The sequence below is a fragment of the Topomyia yanbarensis genome, chromosome 3 (genome assembly GCF_030247195.1).
Source record: "Topomyia yanbarensis strain Yona2022 chromosome 3, ASM3024719v1, whole genome shotgun sequence".
Lineage (NCBI taxonomy): Eukaryota > Metazoa > Arthropoda > Insecta > Diptera > Culicidae > Topomyia > Topomyia yanbarensis.
Window position 1 is genome coordinate 17,221,808 of NC_080672.1, and position 21,211 is coordinate 17,243,018.

Consider the following 21,211-nt stretch of genomic DNA (forward strand, 5'->3'; position numbering starts at 1 on the left):
TCAGCCTGCTACACTGGATATGAAAGAACGCAACAAAGTGCTCTGCCTGCTGTTCAACAGGCAACTGAACCAGTCAGATCAAATCGGTTCTTTGAAAGAGTCGGTGATGACGCTACCTTCTGTGTGCAAATGCGTGGTATTCTTTTTATGTTATACATTATTTAATTTTTAATTACCATGATATCAAAAATCTGTGGGGTTATCCAATGGAATCTGTTCTTAGAAGTATTTCTGAGAGATATGTCCAAAAATTTCGAAAATATACCGTAAGATGGCTGAATTATAAGCGTTTAAAACCTGAACACTTTTTGTTATATATCATTTTTGTTGAAGTCCTACGTCAAAAATATTTCGTATAATTGAAGTAAATATCCTTGATAGCGTTTATTCAAATTTTCATGGTGATCTGAGAACTAGAACTGAAATTGCAGCCAGGAGCGGATCCAGAAAAAAAATTTCAGAGGGGTTCCGAATTTTCGATTTTGAAATGTTTATTGTGCAATACGTAATATGTAAACTAGAGTGACAGGAAAAAAATGACCCCTATCGGCCCACCCCTGAGTCGATTCCTAGTCCCACCAGGAGTACTTGCCCCAAATTTGAAGCAAATCGGACATGTCTAGCTACCGGACCAACGTTCCTGAAGTTTGTATGGGATTTTTCGACAATTTATATGGAGAAAACCCACTAGCTCGCATTTTCACCGTAAGATGGCATTGTATGCATCGTATTATCACTGTAAGTGAAAATAAGAAAGATAATTTAATTGTCTACAATTTTGTCAAAGATTGCTAGTCGATCTGGCTTCAATAAAAGAAGTTATAAAACTTTTAACGAAGCGATGTCTGAGTCAGTTTTGCATGGGGCCTAACAGCGCATGGTTGTGTATCAGTACTCGATTCGTACGAACTAAACATTTTTGTGCAATAATCGTAAGGTTTAGCTCAATAATATGTTCAGAAGAATTATTGTAAATATTTCGAGTTATGTTTTGATTAGAAAATTTTAGTTCTACCTGTGACCGCATAGAGGGCGCCAATACTAACTTTTAAACAGAAAAAGAGATAGAAATTAGGTGTCTTCCACAAAGTTGTAGAACAGGCATTTTTCAATAATTCTTCTGAACATCTTGATATATTATCTCTCTTCTATAAAAAGTTAGTGTTGGCGCCCTCTATGCGGTCACAGGTGGAACTAATTTTTTTTAACTAAAACGTAACTCTTATTATGTGCTATAATTCTTCTGAACATACTATTGAGCTAAACCTAACGATTATTTCACAAAAATGTATAGTTCGTGGGAATCGAGTACTGATACACAACCATGTGCTGTTAGGCCCCATGCAAAACTGACTCAGACATCACTTCGTTAAAAATTTGATAACTTCTTTTAAGAAAGCCGGATTGACATGCAGTCTTCAATAAAGTTGTAGACAATTAAATTATCTTTCTTATTTTCACTTACAGTGATAATACGATGCATACAGTGCCACCTAGCGGCGAAAATGCGAGCTAGTGGGTTTTCTCCATATAAATTGTCTAAAAATCCCATACAAACTTCAGGAACGTTGGTTCGGTAGCTAGACTTGTCCGATTTGGTGCAAATACTGCTGGTGGGACTCAGGGGTGGGCCGATTGAGTTTTCAAAAATTCATTATTTTTCTGGGCAGTCTAATGTAAACCCCTCATTAAATTAAAATCAGTCTTGGTGGTCGAAACTGCTTTGAAATGATTTTGAGTTGAGAATGAATTTAAAACAGAAACTATTTTAAAATTTCTCAAGAAGTTAAAAAGTTTCGGGGGGTCCGGACCCCCAGGATCCTGCCCCTGGATCCGCCACCGATTGCAGCCCTTGATAACACGCTACCTCAACGCAATTATTTCGATATCGACTTTCTCTAAAAGTGACCTTGCAGTGAGCAACATATTTCGGATACCGTTGGACTCACAAAACCTAGTGATTGAACAAAGGTTATTTATTTCCATCATTATTACTAATCCGAATGCCAAAAACAAATAAGGGAAAATCGTCGCCATTTTTTAGTGTACTAAAAACTTTAACTGTGTTTTTCTCGAACCCACATTTTTGCTGTAACCGGAAATAAATGATTTTCCATCTATTCTATTCTAACGCTTACACAGCCAGTATTGAAAAGCATCCTGGAAAACACTGCAGATATTCTTTAGCGTTTTTCTTGTCAACATTAATATTTGAAGCATATTGCAATATGTCGCAAATATTAAAACGGCCAGGCCTACTGTGCAGAGTTGGGTTTAAAGAAGTTTCAATATTATACGGCAATTGACTTATTCATTTAATGAACAATTCAACCAACGAATCGTTTTGAAACTTGAATGATGAAGAAACGAGGACAACCGTACCGACCGTTTCAGTGTATAGGGGGTTAGGGTAAAACGTTGGGAGTGACTTTGCTAAGAAGGTTAATGTCACTCCTTTGGTCCTTCGGGATGGGACAGAGGTATTTACACCTTGCCCTGGCTTATTAAGCCTAGGTTAAAGGAAATAAATGATTTTCCATCGTTCTGAAATTTTTACAGTGCATTCAAAATTTATTTCTCCAGTGACGTACGCAGGATTTGTTCAAAGGTAGTTTTGTCTCTATTTTTAAGACATTTTCAGCGTTTTTCTATTAAAAAGTGTAAAATCAAAATATCTTAAAAATCCTACGAGCGTCGCTTTCTGTTCTTCTAATGTAGTTTTTCATTGAAAAACACTGGGGTGGTGTAGTGCACTGGTTTTGCACTTTCTAGCAGAAGTGGGAATGAAACACGTCTAGCTGCCTGCTCTTCTGCTAGAAAATGCAACACCAGTGCAATCCACCGCCCCGGGGTTTTTCAATGAAAAACCCCATAAGAAATCGATAAAACTTTTGTTTTTGGCTCTAGGTCAAAGATTACGGGAGATAGATTTCCGGCCATGGACTCTTTCCAAAAGAACTCGCTTGCGGGAAAATATTGCTCAACCGCCACCTTGTGTTAAGAATACTTGACAGTTTTATTATTTATACATCAGAACTTGTATTATAAATCCTATTTTATGGGATTTCGATTCATTTTTACATTGGGTTTACATTTGACCACCAATGCTCATTTTAAAATCGAAATTTCGATTTTTTGGTTCCGCCCCTGCGCAACAAGATTTTGGATTCTATCAAACAATATTGCTAGAGAACCGGTTCTAACCATTCTGTGGAACGAACTGCACTTTTCCCGCAAATTAGGTATTACAGTAACGAAACAGTCTTTGACTCGGCCATTTTGTGAAGCTTTTCAAGAAATTTTTCCTTTCTTTTTCAAAAATCACGTACATAAATTTATTTTTGTCTATGGCTCTGCCGCTCTAATAATCCCAAATTTGTTCGAAATAACTCACCAAACTTCTCAATTTGAATTTCCAGAAAGGGAGCGTTTTAGCAAACTCACTCCTAAGAAGAAATTTGTCCTAATACCCTAACCCATTTAAGAAGTGGGTCCTATGACTTTTCTAACGTGATGTAATTTTGGAATATCTTAATGCATATGATTTTGGGATCATTCAAGCTTGGCAAAATTCTGTTGAGATACCAGTGAATCTTCAACAGCGTTTTTTTCGGCCTGTTGTTTTCCATTATAAGACTTATTATAAAAGAAATAACTATGTTTTTAAAACGATTGTGGGTGCCAGCTAACAATAATGGTACAGACTTGTAGTGAATACGACGACTATGAATAATAAAAAGTAACAGGAACTTTGACAGTTATGCTTTTGAACGTCATTATGGAGATGTGAGTCGACATAAGATGTATTATCTTTACAACGCTCAGACACCCATGGAGCAAACGCATTGAAACGGTACACTGTTATCAGAGTTTGATCACATCGAGTTGAAAATAAAATATTGTGAAATAATCTAGGTACGATATATTAAAATATATATATTTAAAAAAAAAAAAGACTTCGTGAAAAGATAATATGCATAACAAGTAATATCAATCCTTAGAAATAAAATAATTGATATTAACTTTTATAGCGTAATTAGTATTGATAATGTTGATTAATTGATTGTCTAGAAAAATTCGAAGTGTGTAATCAAGGAATTGAAACGCAAACTAATAAAAAAAAGAAGAAAACAAAACGCAATTTGAAGCAGGATTACAGCCGGACGTTGGAGGTGTTTTAGCGGATGCGAAAAAAAAGAATGCGTTCAGGCCTCATTCTGTGATCTATTACCGTAGAAGATAGTCGCATTTTCTGTGGACAAAAAAAAATCTGAATACGACATGGCGCAGTTAGTAGGTAAGTTTAAATGAATGATACGTTGGTGAAACTTGTTGAATATAGGAAATTGGTTAAAAAAAAAATAGTACTGAATTAATAGAGTACTGAACCACAAGAAAGAAATATTCATGAAGAACTGGATGTAGGGCGAGTAGGACTCTGCACCATGTGTACTAATATAAATTGAGGTGAAGCTATAAAAATATATGAATATTCGAGACAAAGCTGGATGTAGAGCGAGTAGGACTCTTCACCATATATCTAAACGGAGTTACCACGTGTACTCTACATGTTAAAGGATGTCGAGCGAGTAGGTCTCTACATCATGTAGCCAATATGAGGCGAAACATATATATATATATATATATATATATATATATATATATATATATATATATATATATATATATATATATATATATATATATATATATATATATATATATATATATATATATATATATATATATATATATATATATATATATATATATATATATATATATATATATATATATATATATATATATATATATATATATATATATATATATATATATATATATATATATATATATATATATATATATATATATATATATATATATATATATATATATATATATATATATATATATATATATATATATATATATATATATATATATATATATATATATATATATATATATATATATATATATATATATTTACAAATATAGAGCGAGTAGGACTCTAAATAATGAAAAGCAGAAGCGCACAAAATTTATTTAATCCAGTAAGCGAGTGTGACGCTGCAAAAAAAAAAAAAAAAAACGATCATAACTAAATGTTTTTTTATATTTAAATCTGTTTAAAAAAAAATACAAGAATCAAAGAAATACTATTTATTTGTCTTTTTTTGCCACTATCGTTTTCGCAGATAACATGGGAAAGTCTAAAAGGAAGAGTAAAACTAAAAATTTAGAAAGAGAGTTGGCAGAAGAAAGAAAAAAATCTGCTCAACTAGCTGATGAACTGGAGCGGAGCCTTAAGAGAAATAAAGAACTTGAAGCTGGCGATAGTGGTAGGAATAACCGGAACAATTCCGATGACGCTGCTATTGAGTTCAATGCGGATAATGGCTTTAGCAGCACTCAGCGCATGACGACAGGTCACACCATAGAAGAATCCAGATTTTTGTCGTCAATGAACCAGCTTTCGGTGGCATCAATCAATGTCCCGGAGTGTAAACCGATGGATGATGACGATATACATCGGCAACAATTCGAGATGTGGAAAGATTTACTGACGGATTCTCTAAAACTGGCTGGGATAGACGATGAAGAAACCAAATACACCGTTTTTAAAGTGAAAGCCGGTCCTCGCCTTTTGGAAATATTTAAAAACACAAAATCGCAAGCTGACGCTCCGGACTCGACAACAGAGCCGTTTTCCAATGCAATACACCGCCTAAGATCTTATTTCGGATCAGGTTCCGATCTTATGCTGCTAAGGCGTAGGCTAGCACTGATGACACAAAAGGCAACAGAGTCCGATTTATCATATATATCTCGAGTTGGTTCTATTGCCCGGCTCTGTGAATTCGATCATGAGAAGGAATTCGAGGAGATCGTGGCGACGGTAGCTGAGCACGCTAGAAGTCGGGACGTGCGAACAACTGCTTTAAGAATGCTCAGTCGGAAAGGCTGTTTCACAGATCTCGTCGATAAGGTCCGCGAGATTGAAGCGATCAGACTGAATGAAGAGTTTGTGGCGCAAAAACACGGCAAAATGGAACAGACACTTATTGCTCCTGTTCAAGCGTATTCAAATTGGGACAGGAACCGTCAGTTCAGATCTTTGGACGGATATGACTCACGGAAAACTCGTGGCAATCCAACTTATCGTGGAGGTTGGCGTGTATCAGAAGGCAGACAGTTCACCCAAAATAGAGGTTCACGTATTCAGTATTCGCGCGGTGAGAGATGTTGGCGTTGCAATAGCGCTTTCCATCTTGCTACGGACTGTAGCCTCAAAGATAAAATCTGTAACAATTGCGGAAAACTTGGACACATTCAGCGTGCGTGTCGTTCGCGCGAGCCACTGAAGCGAAAGGCGGCGGAGCCTTTGGATATCTCTCCGAAGAAGATTGCTATTGTGGAAAAGACAGAAGAAATAACAAATGCAGATGAAAAAGTAAGTGAAATTAATAACTGATTTTTTTACAATACGGCTACTCTTATGCTGTAATTTGAACTTGGTATTCGAAAGAGAAAAGCCATTGAAACGAGTGAATTTTGGATTACAACAAAAAAAAAGCATCAATAAATTAAGCAAAAAAAAAAAATTTGAACTGTGATTCGTTTTATTTTTTTACTAGCGCTAAAATTATATATTTAAACAGGTAGCTAATGTTGGCTCAGACCAACTGAGATCCAACAGTTCGGAACTTCATTTGAACTCGAACGTGTCCTTGATTGAATCTAAAGAGTGGAACTCTGTTGGAAATTTTTCAAGCAAAGTCGGTAAACTTAACGCTACGGAATCATTTCGACAGGCTAGGATAAATGATTTGGTCAGATCTGAAAGCGACAATATCGACGAAGTAAGTATAAATTTACTAAGCATATAAAGTGCTTTTTTTATTTCAAATCATCACCTGTCTCTTTAAATAGGCACGAAATTCATATGCACTACAGAATAGTACAGTTTTGAGGTCTGATGACGACGATGGTATTATCTCTGTGATGGTGGCAGGAATGCCGTGTTCTTTTTTAATTGACTCCGGAGCTCAAGTGAATACGTTCACTGAAAACATGTTCAGCGCGTTGACTTCTGACCCCATTTACAAGAATGGTATTTTTGATCTGAGATCTGAAACGGATCGATCTCTTAAAGCTTATGCCTCAGCCGGCGAAATTAAAGTGATAGCTACGTTTTATGCATACCTATATATCTCTAATAATAGACCTACCTCGCTGGAGAAATTTTATGTCGTCAATGAGTTACGAGCTCTTCTAAGCAGATCAACAGCTTCCAGGTACAGCGTCCTGATGCTAGGTCTGAAAGTACCTGTGCAATCTAAAAACACTAGATTCGATCAGCTACTATACGCAGGAGAGATTGCGTCTATCGTAACGAAAGATATTTTCCCAAAATTCAACGTTCCTCCAGTCAAAATTCATTACGATAAGTCTAAACCTCCATGTCGGAATATATTTTTTAATATTCCGCTTGCTGTAAAGCCTTTGGTTGAGAAGCGACTTCTGGAGCTTGTTTCATCGGATATTATAGAACCAGTAGTAGATGGTATGGATACATCGTTCTGCTCGTCCATGTTAGTCGTGCCGAAGGGTAAAGATGATATACGATTGGTCATCGATTTGAGAGGACCAAATCGCTATATTTATCGCACACCCTTTTCAATGCCAACATTAGAAAAGATTTTGGCTGAATTGAATGGAGCAACATGGTTCTCTATCATTGACCTCTCCCATGCGTTTTTCCATATAGAACTAGACGAAGAATCTAGACTGCTCACGAATTTCTGTACTGAATTTGGCATGTTTCGTTGTGTGAGATTGCCCTTCGGCTTAACGAATGCCCCGGACCTGTTTCAAGAAATACTACAGCGGAAAGTACTAGGGGGTTGTAAAGGGTGCAAAAATTATTTGGACGATATATTGATATACGGTAAAACTAAAGATGAACATGACGAGAACTTGGAGGAAGTCCGACGCTGTCTAGCTAACCACAATGTAAGACTTAACGAAAGCAAGTGTGTTTTTGGAAGCCAATCGGTGCCATTCCTTGGATTTACGTTGACACCCAAAGGATGGCTTATTGAAGAAGAGAAGATTGCGGCCATCCAGAATTTTCGAACTCCAATTAACTGTTCAGAAGTCAAAAGTTTCTTGGGTCTAGTAACTTTCGTCGATAAATTTATTGTACACCGCGCGACGAAGACAGAGCATCTTCGTTCACTGGCCAGTTCAGATACATTTTATTGGACGAATGCTGAAGAGACAGAGTTTCAATTTATGAAAAAAGAAGCGCTAAATACCATAAAACGGCTGGGATATTATAATGCAGCGGACAGGACCGAGTTGTTTGTCGATGCCTCTCCAATAGGACTCGGCGCCGTGCTGGTTCAGTATCACGAAAACGGTAATCCCAGAATTATAGCATGTGCATCAAAGGTTCTCACCGCTTCGGAAAAACGATACCCACAGACACAGAGAGAAGCTCTAGCTGTTGTTTGGGGAGTAGAGAGGTTTAATTTCTATTTACTTGCCAAATCCTTCGTGATACGTACCGACGCTGTAGCCAATCAGTTCATTTTCAATAGCAACCACAGGATGGGAAAAAGAGCTGTAACCCGCGCCGAGAGTTGGGCTCTAAGACTGCAACCATACGACTTTTCAATACGATGCGTAACAGGTAATGAAAATGTAGCTGACGTGCTTTCTCGACTTATTCCTGAGACACAAGCATCAGAACCATTTGATGAATGCGAAGAAAAGCACTTTTTATATTCACTGGACTCCGGATGTATGGAAATAACATGGGGTGAGGTGGAATTGGAATCTGAAGATGATAGCGAGCTACAACTCGTTCAAAAATCTCTGCAATTGAACAAATGGCCTGATGAACTTCGAGCATTCGAATCGCAGAAGAAGTTTCTACATAGTTTTGGACCCCTACTGTTCAAAGACGACCGAGTTGTATTGCCGAAATCTCTACGTCAAAAAGCATTACGCTCAGCCCACGGAGGTCACGTGGGGGAAGTCGCAATGAAGCGTATAATCGGCCCTATTCTGCGCAGCGTGTGACGTGAGACGACTAATCTCACCTCACTCTACGTGACTTTTCTCACCCAATTCTGAAGAGTGACTTCGGGTGACATGAGACGCCCATTTAACCGCAATGGGGAATCTCACCTCACCCGAGTCGACTCTCAGAATAGAGTGAGAAAAGTCACGTAAAGTGAGGTGAGATTAGTCGTCTCACGTCACACGCCGCGCAGAATAGGGCCGAATGCGTCAATACTTTTGGTGGCCAAAGATGTCTACGGAAGTAACGCGATATGTCAAAGACTGTGAAACATGCATTCTCCTGTCTAAACGAAATCCTCCGATACCGATAACATCCAGAGAATTGCCTGACGGACCATGGGAGATTCTGCAAGTGGATTTTTTAACAGTGCCCAACTTTGGTTCCGCAGAGTTTTTAATTATAATTGATACATACTCGCGTTATCTGGCTGCTGTAGAAATGAAAGCCATGGATGCAGAAAGCACGAACTTGGCATTGTGCGAAACGTTTAAACTGTGGGGATGCCCTATTATAATTCAGAGTGATAACGGGCCCCCATTCCAAAGCACTGCATTCACTTCGTTCTGGAAAGAGAAAGGAGTTGATGTACGAAAATCCATACCTCTTAGCCCACAATCAAATGGTGCTGTGGAAAGGCAAAACCAGGGCATAATAAAAGCTTTGGCAGCCTCCAGACTTGATGGTATAAACTGGCGCTATGCCCTTCAGAAATATGTTCATCGACACAACACTCTTGTTCCACACTCAAGACTTGGCATTACACCTTTCGAGATGATGGTCGGCTGGCGCTATCGTGGCACATTCCCTAGCCTCTGGGGTAACGAACAGAAACTTGACCGCACGGATCTTCGCGAACGGGATGCAGACATGAAGCTTTCTAGTAAGAAATACGCTGACTCTATGCGCGGCGCAAAAGAGTCGGATATCAGGGTTGGTGATACAGTTTTACTTGCCAGGCAGAGGCAACACAAAACCGATCCAACTTTCTCGTCGGATCGCTATAAAGTGGTAGCTAGAGATGGTGCAAAAGTAGTGGTTATTAGCCAAGCTGGGGTACAATACGCACGAAATGTCCGGGAAGTAAAAAGAGCTCCCGAATGCAGCACTACAGATAGTAACGAGCAACTTCCTCAATTAAACGACGGGAATTCGTCTGAAGACGGGGCAGTAACTGCCAGTACATCTCACGATACGAGCTATCAGCGAAAATCTCCGGAACCGTCAATTGATTTTTTCCCTTCGCATCAGTCTCGTATGCTTCGACAAAGAGATAAGATTAACCGTCCTTCGAGATTTGATGACGAATATTTGTACCGCGTGTTCCACTAAAAAAAAAAGAAGATTTCTCTAAGAGAAAAATGAATAAAATGTATGATTTGTTGATCGGAGTTGCCTTAGAAACTGATTAAAATCAATCTCTCCAAAAAAAAAAAAAAAAAAAAAAAAAAAAACAAAGAAAACAAAAAAATCTTTTAGGCATTCTCATCCGAATTTACATCCTCCTCCTCTTTTCAAGCTGTGAAAATAATTCGCATCAGGAAGGGCAATGCATATGCTAGAGTTCCAAATCACTTTCTTTCCGATATACGAAACATCCGCTAGAAGAGTATAATTTTCTTGCACAGGATTGATGTTTCACTTAAACATATTCTAGTAGCTTGTGACGGGTTTTGAATCCTTTACCACCGAGAAAAGCAACTAACAAAATTACAACTTCAGAGTAGAGAAGGGAAAGGATGTAGTGAATACGACGACTATGGATAATAAAAAGTAACAGGAACTTTGACAGTTATGCTTTTGAACGTCATTATGGAGATGTGAGTCGACATAAGATGTATTATCTTTACAACGCTCAGACACCCATGGAGCAAACGCATTGAAACGGTACACTGTTATCAGAGTTTGATCACATCGAGTTGAAAATAAAATATTGTGAAATAATCTAGGTACGATATATTAAAATATATATATTTAAAAAAAAAAAAGACTTCGTGAAAAGATAATATGCATAACAAGTAATATCAATCCTTAGAAATAAAATAATTGATATTAACTTTTATAGCGTAATTAGTATTGATAATGTTGATTAATTGATTGTCTAGAAAAATTCGAAGTGTGTAATCAAGGAATTGAAACGCAAACTAATAAAAAAAAGAAGAAAACAAAACGCAATTTGAAGCAGGATTACAGACCGGACGTTGGAGGTGTTTTAGCGGATGCGAAAAAAAAAGAATGCGTTCAGGCCTTATTCTGTGATCTATTACCGTAGAAGATAGTCGCATTTTCTGTGGACAAAAAAAAAATCTGAATACGACAAGACTATTTTTACTATCCTGTTTTATATTGATAAAAAAATACTAAGCGCGCGATAAATTCTGGGAACTTGGCTTATTTGTCCATAGAAGAAATGATTCCTAATAGCAACTGAAGATTTTTAGTTCTAAAACATACTCGATTATATAGTGTGACTTTTCTGACCGCAATTTTCTTACCTCCAGCGTGGTTACTTTGAGTGTCCGGCCATGCAGTTCGTTGGCCAACTGCTCCCAGTACGCATCCTTGAGGGCTTGGCTATTTTGCGATTCACTTTTATAATATTCTCCATCGGGTTCTTTTTTTGGACCGTCTTTCTCCGGTTCTATAACCGAAATTTCGGTTCTTGCAGGAGTTGGAAAGTAGGAGCATAGTGATACGAGTAACAGAAGGAATCGCCAGTGCGACAAATTTGAACGATTTTCAACGGAAAATAATTTACTGACTTTCATGGTTTGAAAAACTGACTACTTGTCGGTTCATTTTCACAGCAAAATACTTCAAACGATAGATTTTCCACTTAAAACAATTGTCACTAAATATTAAGATAACTAATAGTTCTTTTTTACCAAATCACGGGAAGAAAACCAAACAAAATAAAACAACTAAAATGTATAAAACACTGGCACAATGACGGTACGACGGTTATCCTGTCAATGTCACGTTTCGCGCCCGTTTCAGTCAAAGGTTCACGTGGAACTAAACCTGAGCGGTCGTCTTTTACTGCACGGAAGGCAATGAGCTCTGGAACCACGACATCACACGGGCGAGTGTGTACGGTATGTCCACTGTGTCCTGTATTGTACCACAACCGTCACCCCTTCTGCTGACCGTCAACGTTTTTATTTATTCTGTGGTTTGATATTATGACGAGCAGTGCCTACTATCCAGCTCGTAATAGAAACCAGCCACCGGATATGTTATTCATTGCATTATGGTCAGATTCGAGTAGGTTTGGGAGGAAAATTTCTCAAAACACAAACGGTAAATTGATAAAAAATATTTCGTTGAATTTCTTTCACTGCGTTCAGTACGATATTCGATTATTGTTGTGTCTGTTTTTGGCTCTTGTGGCTAGTTAAATGGAGTTTGAATAACTAGGACACTTCTAGAGAACATATAAAATAGGATATACCTAAGTAACATTGAAAGCTCAATTGAAAGCCACTCTTCATTTATTTTCTTATTCGATTATTACTGTATTGCTTTCATACTTTGCATTAGTATTCAATAGATTGCAAGACAAGGGTTTTAGCAAGCATGTTAGGCAATTTTTTTTCTCCAGATTACTTTAGCTTGAGCTTGTGCGACCACCCCTGGCTACTACTCTGTTATCGATCTGGACTAGCTGAAGTTGCACAGGGAATCAGTAGATAATGCTTGGGAGTAGCATAACATCTTTCAATGTACAACTCCTGGTAATTCTAAAGTGTTCATTGATCAATACTGGCGCCTACTAGGCCCGAACGTAGATCGCGGTAGTAAAGGGAAGAAATGTTAGTCCGAAACTTGCTTTTGCTAGAGGCCGTATATACTACTGTGACCACAGATTTTTCACCTCAGTTGGGATTGAACCCAGACCAACTGGAATGAGTGGCGGTCATGCTTACCATCAACTACCGGCGCCGCCTTAAAATTTACTCCAGATTACTTTATGAGAAAAACACGAAATATTGATATTTCCTTATGTTGTTTTTAATCTATTTTTCTAAAACTTTTGCATTTCTGATGTTTTGCATGTTTTTAATGTTATAATATTTTAGTGCACATTAGGGCATAACAAATTTTTTTTTTTCGTGTTCGACAAGCTTTTAGATAATAAACGTAAAAAAATCCATAGATTTATAGTTTGTGTATAGCAGATATTTAATCGAAACAATTAATTCGATTATCAATGTCTTGGCTTGAAAGCACATCTTTGATATACAAGTATTGTGCGAACTTTCACTCTGTTGAAACATGCTGGGATGAGTTAGAAGAGATTGATGTGCAAGTTCATCATACATCTTGCGAACTCATCATCTGTTTGTGGATTTCAAGGCGGCATACGATACAGTGAAACGAAATTTATTGTAGCAATGCTTGATCATGGCTTTCCGACTGTAGAATTGTACTATTAAAAAATTGATAGAAATTCACCCGGCAAACATTTTTAGATTTAAAATAGGAAGTACGGCCTCATCTACCACACTCACCACACCTTGTTACATACGAAAAACGATTAAGAGCTCTCAAGCACATTTTAAAGGATATTTTCACAAATATTTATTATTTCTATTTATTGTAGTTACTTCTAAAAATTCAGTAAATCGAGATATTATTCGAACTGAAAGAAAACTTACATGAAGCTTACAAAAACATGATCCATACGACAGTTTTAAATTTATCGATCATATGCCATATGTTTCAGGGTGCGTCAAGACATATTGCAAAGTTAATAAAGTCAAATATTCACCAACCGCTCACAGGATCAAATTTTTTTTCTAGTACATGTGCTTCGCGATCGTGATTTAAAATGGTTTCTGATAGAAATTGGACGATCAAAAATAAAATAATAAAATAAAAAGAATTGTTTTACAAGAAATCTTAAAATTATTAAACCAATTAAAAGGAAATTTCCATAAATATCCATCGATTTTATTGCGATTATATCAGGTCACTATCACCGCTTTGCTGGGTACGTCTTGTGTACCCACGCTCAATAAATAATAGCTTGTGTACGTGGAATTCAATCAGTGGCTAGTGTAACTTTAGAGCGACAATAAAAAATGCATAAGGACGATGACAACGGTTGATCTTATCTGTTTGCCTTCCAGGATACAGAGCTGGCAAATGGATATTGAATATCTACATTACATTATAACATTAGTATACATATAATTGGAAAGTCACATGCTTTATTTACTCACTGATGAGTAATAATTTAATTTGTATTCGACCTTCAAGTTTCTTCTAGGGGAGCACGGGGTTGTACCTGAAGATTCTGAATTTTAATCATTTTTGAGGAAACTTATACTACGCATTAAAGTGATTTGATTAGGCAAAGAAATGTTCTAAACCGACATTTATTTAAATCTGACTGACTTCAATGCAGTAAAAGCGAAGTACTTTCATCGGTAGTAGTTTCAATCAAGTTGAAATACTTCTACTTTTCATTGTTACGTAGTCTAGTATACAATAAGTTCTTGTAAGAATCGGATGGTGTGCCTATTTTGACTTTAATAAACAAGATTTCGTTTGAGCGTAAAATTGATGCAATGTGTCTCAGTTTCGTATCGTTATTTTGGCTGTTATCTGTTTCGCTGATGAGGAAGTTGAATTCAAAATTGTACAAGGTGTTTGGCGCTCGAATCAAGATTGGATTCAATTTCATTATCATTGAAATAGAACTTCTCTTTAAGCTACCGAGACATAATTTGGAACAAGCCAGTTGATTAGGCGTTCACACAAGACGTGTGACTTTTTGGATTTAGTGTGTAACTGGCGCCACTTTGGTTTGGTTTGGACTTATCTAACGGATTCTAAGTTGGTGTGAGATACTGAAGAGGAGAATTAGAAACGCTAAAAACCAAATTTTCTAGTAATAATATGTTTGTTAGTCGATGGGAGTTTGATGGCTAAAAGTCGTTAGAGCTCCATTGATCTATCTGAAGAGATTGAGTACCCTATCATTCAGGTTTACACGCCATTATTCGTGTGTCCACTCCGCATATTTGAATGAAAGTCACTTAGATCAATCATCACTCATCATTCTTTAAACTTCGATCCTCAATTTTCAGTCTTTAAGTCTATTATCAAGCTTCAATCATCATTCTTTAGACTTGAATCGCCAAACATCGATCGTTCTTGTTCATTTTTTGACCCTCAATATACAGCCAAATTTCACACACGGAGATTCTACGTAAAAGCACACTTTTATAAGCTTCCCCTAGGTTCAAAAAATATTCGACTGGTGGGATTCTGAGGCCCTGACGTTACTTGATTTACAGTCAATGGGTAAAACCGATTGTTTTTTAATTGCGTACGGCACAACAAAGGTTAGATGTTCGAATAATTGTAAACATGCAAATTCCCAAATGGGAAAATTTTGGACAATGCCAATTTTTTTGTGCTTAAGGACACAAGACCTTACATAAAGTATGGTTTTTGTTTTAGTGTTTCGGATTCTCCTCGTCAGTAACTAGCACCAACTGGGTATCTAGTTAGACGATGTTTCTAAACTAGTACCCAATTTAGCACTAGTTAGACACTAAAATCCATAAAGACACACGTCTTGCATGAACACTAAACAACTGGCTTATATCAGGGACTTGTGTAAAATATTAAAATTGCCTACTGCGATTTTTGAATACTTTCATTCTTCGTTATTATCATCATAGCTAATAAGCAAACCAGTAGAGTTCGCCCGTCCGTGCGAAAAGGGAGCGCTTATTGGAAGAAAAAATGTGTATTGTCAAATAAAAAGTTACCCTTATTCAGCTTCAACATGTACGAAAAAATCACTTCCAAAATCACAAACCACAAGAGATGAATTTTTCTAGAAGCACAACATGAACCACTAACGTTCAAGTTAAGATCACCGTAAATATATGGAAAAAAATGTCATTACAACCAAAACAAACATCAAGACTCCAATACCCAAAGTTAAATCACAAACGAATATCCAATTAGCGACTTCGGTTAAACCATCAACAAACATCGAAATATCAACGGCTTCAGCCAGTGCTTCTATAACAATAATCTGTACCTTCAATTTAGACGCAGATAACAAAAAGTAAGGCTTCATGACCGTAGATAATAACTCCGACAAGCATATCTAAACAATTGATCACGACGTAAAAGACAGCTACGATAGTATGGACGAAGGTAAAAATTAAGGAAGCAGACCGAATGATTTTCAGACATTATCAGGTGACACTGGAAATACTTCATCGCTACTAAAAAGACTCTTCGCACATATGGTAAATTTGGCACATGTCGCCGGTTTCAACACGTCAATATATAAAAGACATACGGCTTTGTGAAGCTCACGCATTGAGCCGTGTGAAATAAAAGAATTATAAAAAATAACAATCATTTATTATTCATCTGTCCTATTTCGCTCTTCATGAGATGTTGTTAGAAGGGAGCAACTCATTTGAATATGTGTTTCTAAAGCAACTTTTAATTCTACCCTTCCCGACCAGCGTCGCATTAGGATCATCCATCACCACTGCTGCTGTTTTGTAAATTGATGATTGGTTTAATCTGAAGATCGCGGATTATGATCGTGAGATGATTTTCATTGTTTCTTGTCTTTTGGTTTTTGCTTCAAAATCACTGAATGTCTTTGTCGTTAATTTCGCATTCGCTGTTGGTTTAACTTATGTCACCAATTGAACAGTATTGGTGATTTAACTGAAGGTGCCTCTGCAATTTGTTGTGGTAGATGTTTTGCCTTTCTCGTACAGAAATGCTACTCAATCACTTTGCAAATCGAACAGCTAAATTCGGCACGGAGTATCGAGTGGAATATACCATAAAATCAACGACATTAAAATCAGTTCGTCGAAATCGGAAGTGTTGGTATTATGAAACCAAAACAATCGAACCCGAGATCGACTCGATAGTTTTATTTCTATCGACTCTCGGTCGAGGTTATGATTTGTTTCATGTCACTCCTGAAATGGTCGTTTTTGCTTGGTTAACAATCGGAATACTTAGAGGATGAAAAGTTCCCACGTACTTTGAGCTAGGCGATTTTATATTCATTTCCACAATCAGGAACATACTTTTTATGTAAAAAGCTATACTAAATATTGATAAAAAACTCTCTTGCACCAAGTAATAATAAAAACTGTTAAACTAAATCTTCTGTCTTCTCTATCGCTCGTGTTTGTAACCATGTCGTCATCGATAGAGCAGCTCTGATTGTCGCTGTTAGATGTTTGGTGCCTTTTGTGTTTTCGGTATTTATTTTTGTGTCGTCTCTATGTGGTGTAACAGAAGATGTTGAAGGCTGTTTGGTAGTGTTGGTTGTAGCAGATGGGTTTTCTTCAGTTTTTTTTTGCCGCATGGCTTACTGTAGTGTGCCATCTCATTACACATCTGGCACGGTATGAGCACAGGGTTCTTTATCCGTAGCAACACCTCGAAAGGTGAGTAAGACGGTATGGGTTGGTTCGAAAGCTTTCGCACCGTCCGCCCGAACACCGTTGAGAGTGCCAGGGAGAGTTTGTCCAAGTTTCGTTAGAGACGAAATCCACTTTTCCATACATCGCCATGAATCTTTTAATATAATCCCTGCTAGTACGAGGTGTCAAATCATGCAGACGAATTTCCGTTAGAGCATATACACGAGGATATTGGTTTTGACGTTTCCATATTCAACGTCGTGTTACATGTTGTTCCTCGCTACGACGCTTTCTGTCTCGGCTTAGGAGTTGAACGTTATTAATACTACTTGTCTCGTATGATGTTGCTGTGTGTGATACTTCTGTGTAAGAACAAGTTCCATTTATACCCTGATCAACTATTCCACCTTGCGCACTGTAGGTCTACGACGAGTCTGCGAAAAGTAAATTGCGATTGTGTTCCCTCGTAATGGGCGAAATACGTTATTTTGTGGTTCACTTATTTCATTCACAGTTGGAGCTAACGAAACTTTACTCTGTCTATGTGTTACACGTACACGTTAGAGCGGCGTGGCCCAGGTAGTATTTTTGTTTATATGCTGTTCGCAAGCGGTGCGTTTTTTGACTTTTGATTTGTACGTGATCAGAAAGCAGACTGTGCCTTGTAGAATTCATCGTTGATCAAGACACATCCATTGAGCTTCATTGGCACCTGGTCATACACATACGTGTTCGGATTTTGATCGATGTTTGTTGTTTGAGGCTTCGGTTATGTTGTTTATTTATTGTAACTATCTCGGAGACGGATTCGTTAACAGTACAGCGGTTAGTAATCATTTTTTCGCCAAATCATTATTAGAGATGTTGGGATCAGCCTAGATCTAGGGATGTTCGGAAAATGCAGTTATGAGAGTTTCATTCCACTTTTTAATCGCTCAACTTAGAATATTCCTGTAGTTTCTTTTCATTCTCACTCGAGAATGGAGGGAATCATGTCGTTGCTCGCAGGTATGAGAAAAATCACATCTCGAGCCGTCCGTTCACCTACGAAGCATTATGCTTGCCTAGAAAATGAAGTAAAGCAACCTGGTAGCGAACGAACCCGAGCCAAAGCTGCAACAGCAAATGAAGAAGCAAGTCAATTGCGTTTTTTCCCAGCAGGACTTTTCTCGAATGGTTATCATAGTATTTGCATCAAACAAGTCTATTTTAATATCATTTTTCAACAATACAATAAATACTTGGATAGGGGAGCCCGAGCATACCAAGTAAATTTCTTAAATTTTAAATACTTTGTGTTATTTAGGGTGATTTTCAATCTATTTTGCGAATGAATATATTTTTCGATAGTGCGTGAAATGAGCATTCAGTATCCGTACTGATATTACATCTATTCGCAAACAAAAGTTATTTTTTAAATAGTTTTTTTATAAAACATGCGGTTGGGGTAAGTTGGCGGTGCTACTCGCGGGGTTGGTACTGTTTACGATGCAAAAATAGTCATCAAATTTTTTTATTTCTGGAATTCACTCCAAAGTAAGAAAATCTATTTCTTGTGTATCTCGTCTATGCAGGAAACATTTACTTCGGCCAATCGCCTGAAGAATTTCGAAAATTTGCTGGAATGTCGTCATGCAAAGTATGATTTTTAGTTACAGTTAATGTTTACTTTAGGTCGCTCACAATTTTTTCATATTCTCGTCGCGAATACAAGCGATACCTTTCTAGTTGTAGCCTCTATTCGTTCTCTCAAGACATCACAAAGCATATACACAATGAAATAAAAATTGGCAATCAGGGCGCTAAGTCCTATATCAATATTCTGCATGTAGGGGCAGTAAAGGCATGATTTGGAGTAAAGTGGATATTCGATATGTTTTTCTACGAGACTTTGTAAAACGAATTCATCCTAATCTGCATATATCGAGGTTTTCTAGAAATTATGCATTTTTAGGTTCAAAATTTTAACTTTAACGTGTTACATATAAAAATATTTAAAATACAGCCATCTGTAGCACGGAAATCTTTCTTTTGTGGTCAAAACAATTTCAATTAGGGGAACATGGAGAGACTCGACCAGGCGCAGAATTCTATTATTGGATATGACGTGTTCTATTAGGTTCTTAAATTTTTTTCAAAAATATTTTTCTACTAGTTTCGGTCCGTTAAGATAATTTTAAAATTGTGGAATGCAAAATTCTTTCCTTATAGAAGATTCCTTATTTAATGAATTTGCGTTAAATGGTGTAATTTTTTATCAAACTTTGTATGGACATATACAGGGTGTTTGGTTCATGGTTAAGAACCTCTCGAGAGGAGATGATTGACTGTCATATTTGGAGAAAAAAATCGTTCTACCATGAAATCTCAACCGTTACAGAGTTATAAAACTTTTTGTGTTAAAAACTTAGTTGTCTTAAAATAGCTCTAACTCAAAAAATATACTTTGTATTTCAAATCTTTTAGATCCATTGGATAGATAAGAAAATTTTCCACTGAAAAATGTCCTCAAATGCTACAGCTAATAAGGTTAAGTAATCTCTTCACAGTAATTTATTTAAAATTTAACAATTTTGATCGATTTTTCGTTCACTTTGCGAAGATCTTAATAGTTAACATCACTATTTTAATAATTCAAATTGTTAGTCTTGAAAAGTTGTATAATTTGTTCTTTGACATGATACACTTATCTTGTCTTGTTTTCATGTGTTTGGGTTATTGAACTTGGATATTTTTATCTCATATTCACTAATACTAGCTCTTATTGAAAAAGTATGGCACTTATTGTACCTTTTCTTATTTTTATTCGAAAGCCAGGAAAATTTTGCAGAGAAAAATGTATTAATACCTTTCAGTTAAGTGAATTTGGTATTCTTTTAGAAGTTAATTAGTTTAAAGTTAGTGTTATTATTAGCATTTTCGTTATTTTCTTAAAATAGTAAATAATAAACTTCACCATTATTATCATGGAATTAATGCATCTCAGCAAGCTCTACAATTCGTCCTTTGACTCCATTCAATTATCTCTTTTAGTTTCGAATCAAAATCATTGTTATCTTCTCGTTTCATATGCAAAAACAACGATTTCGAACCCACTGCATTTGTGATGAGGCCATGCTGTGTTAACTATTAAATTGCAGCGAAATGAAAAGCGATAGGGATAAAGTGTCAAATAACAAGTTGTAGAGAATATTAAGAGGCACCGAATGAACAATAGTGACGATAAATTTAGTGGATTAATGATAAGAATAGTTACAAAAATCACCATCACCGCAAATTTTGAGCTATTTTACTAGTAAAAAGTCATGCAGTACACTTAACTAAAAGATATCTGTACATACATCGAAAGTAAATTTTCTCAGCTTTCCAATAAATCCCTGATAATAGCGATATAAAGCATATTTTTTAGATTAGTCTTTTAAGAACTTGCAAGTCAATTACAGGAAAAGTTTAGAAGTCAAATTACAAGGAAACGAGAAGAGATAGGAATATTATTTTGAAGAACAAATTATGAATCGTCCTCAAACCCAACTTTTGGATAATAGATATTGCTATAATCATAATTCATTATTTTGAGAAAATTAACAAAAACCTTTTCAAAAACACTAACTTTTAACTACTTTACAACTAAAAGGTAATTAAAACTAATTATCTGAAAGATATGAGAACAGTATTCAATAGAAAATTT

General features: G+C 36.5%; 1 protein-coding gene across 1 annotated transcript in view; it reads right to left on the bottom strand.

Moving 5' to 3' along the window:
• LOC131688436 (glutamate receptor ionotropic, kainate 4) overlaps positions 1–12,170 on the bottom strand; it is a 48,471-nt gene extending 36,301 nt beyond the window's left edge. The window contains exon 1 of the mRNA XM_058972661.1: positions 11,590–12,170. Within this exon, the coding sequence (XP_058828644.1) occupies positions 11,590–11,862 (273 nt within the window). The 5' untranslated portion in view covers positions 11,863–12,170. The remainder of the gene's footprint in view (positions 1–11,589) is intronic.
• Positions 12,171–21,211: the final 9,041 nt, after the last annotated feature.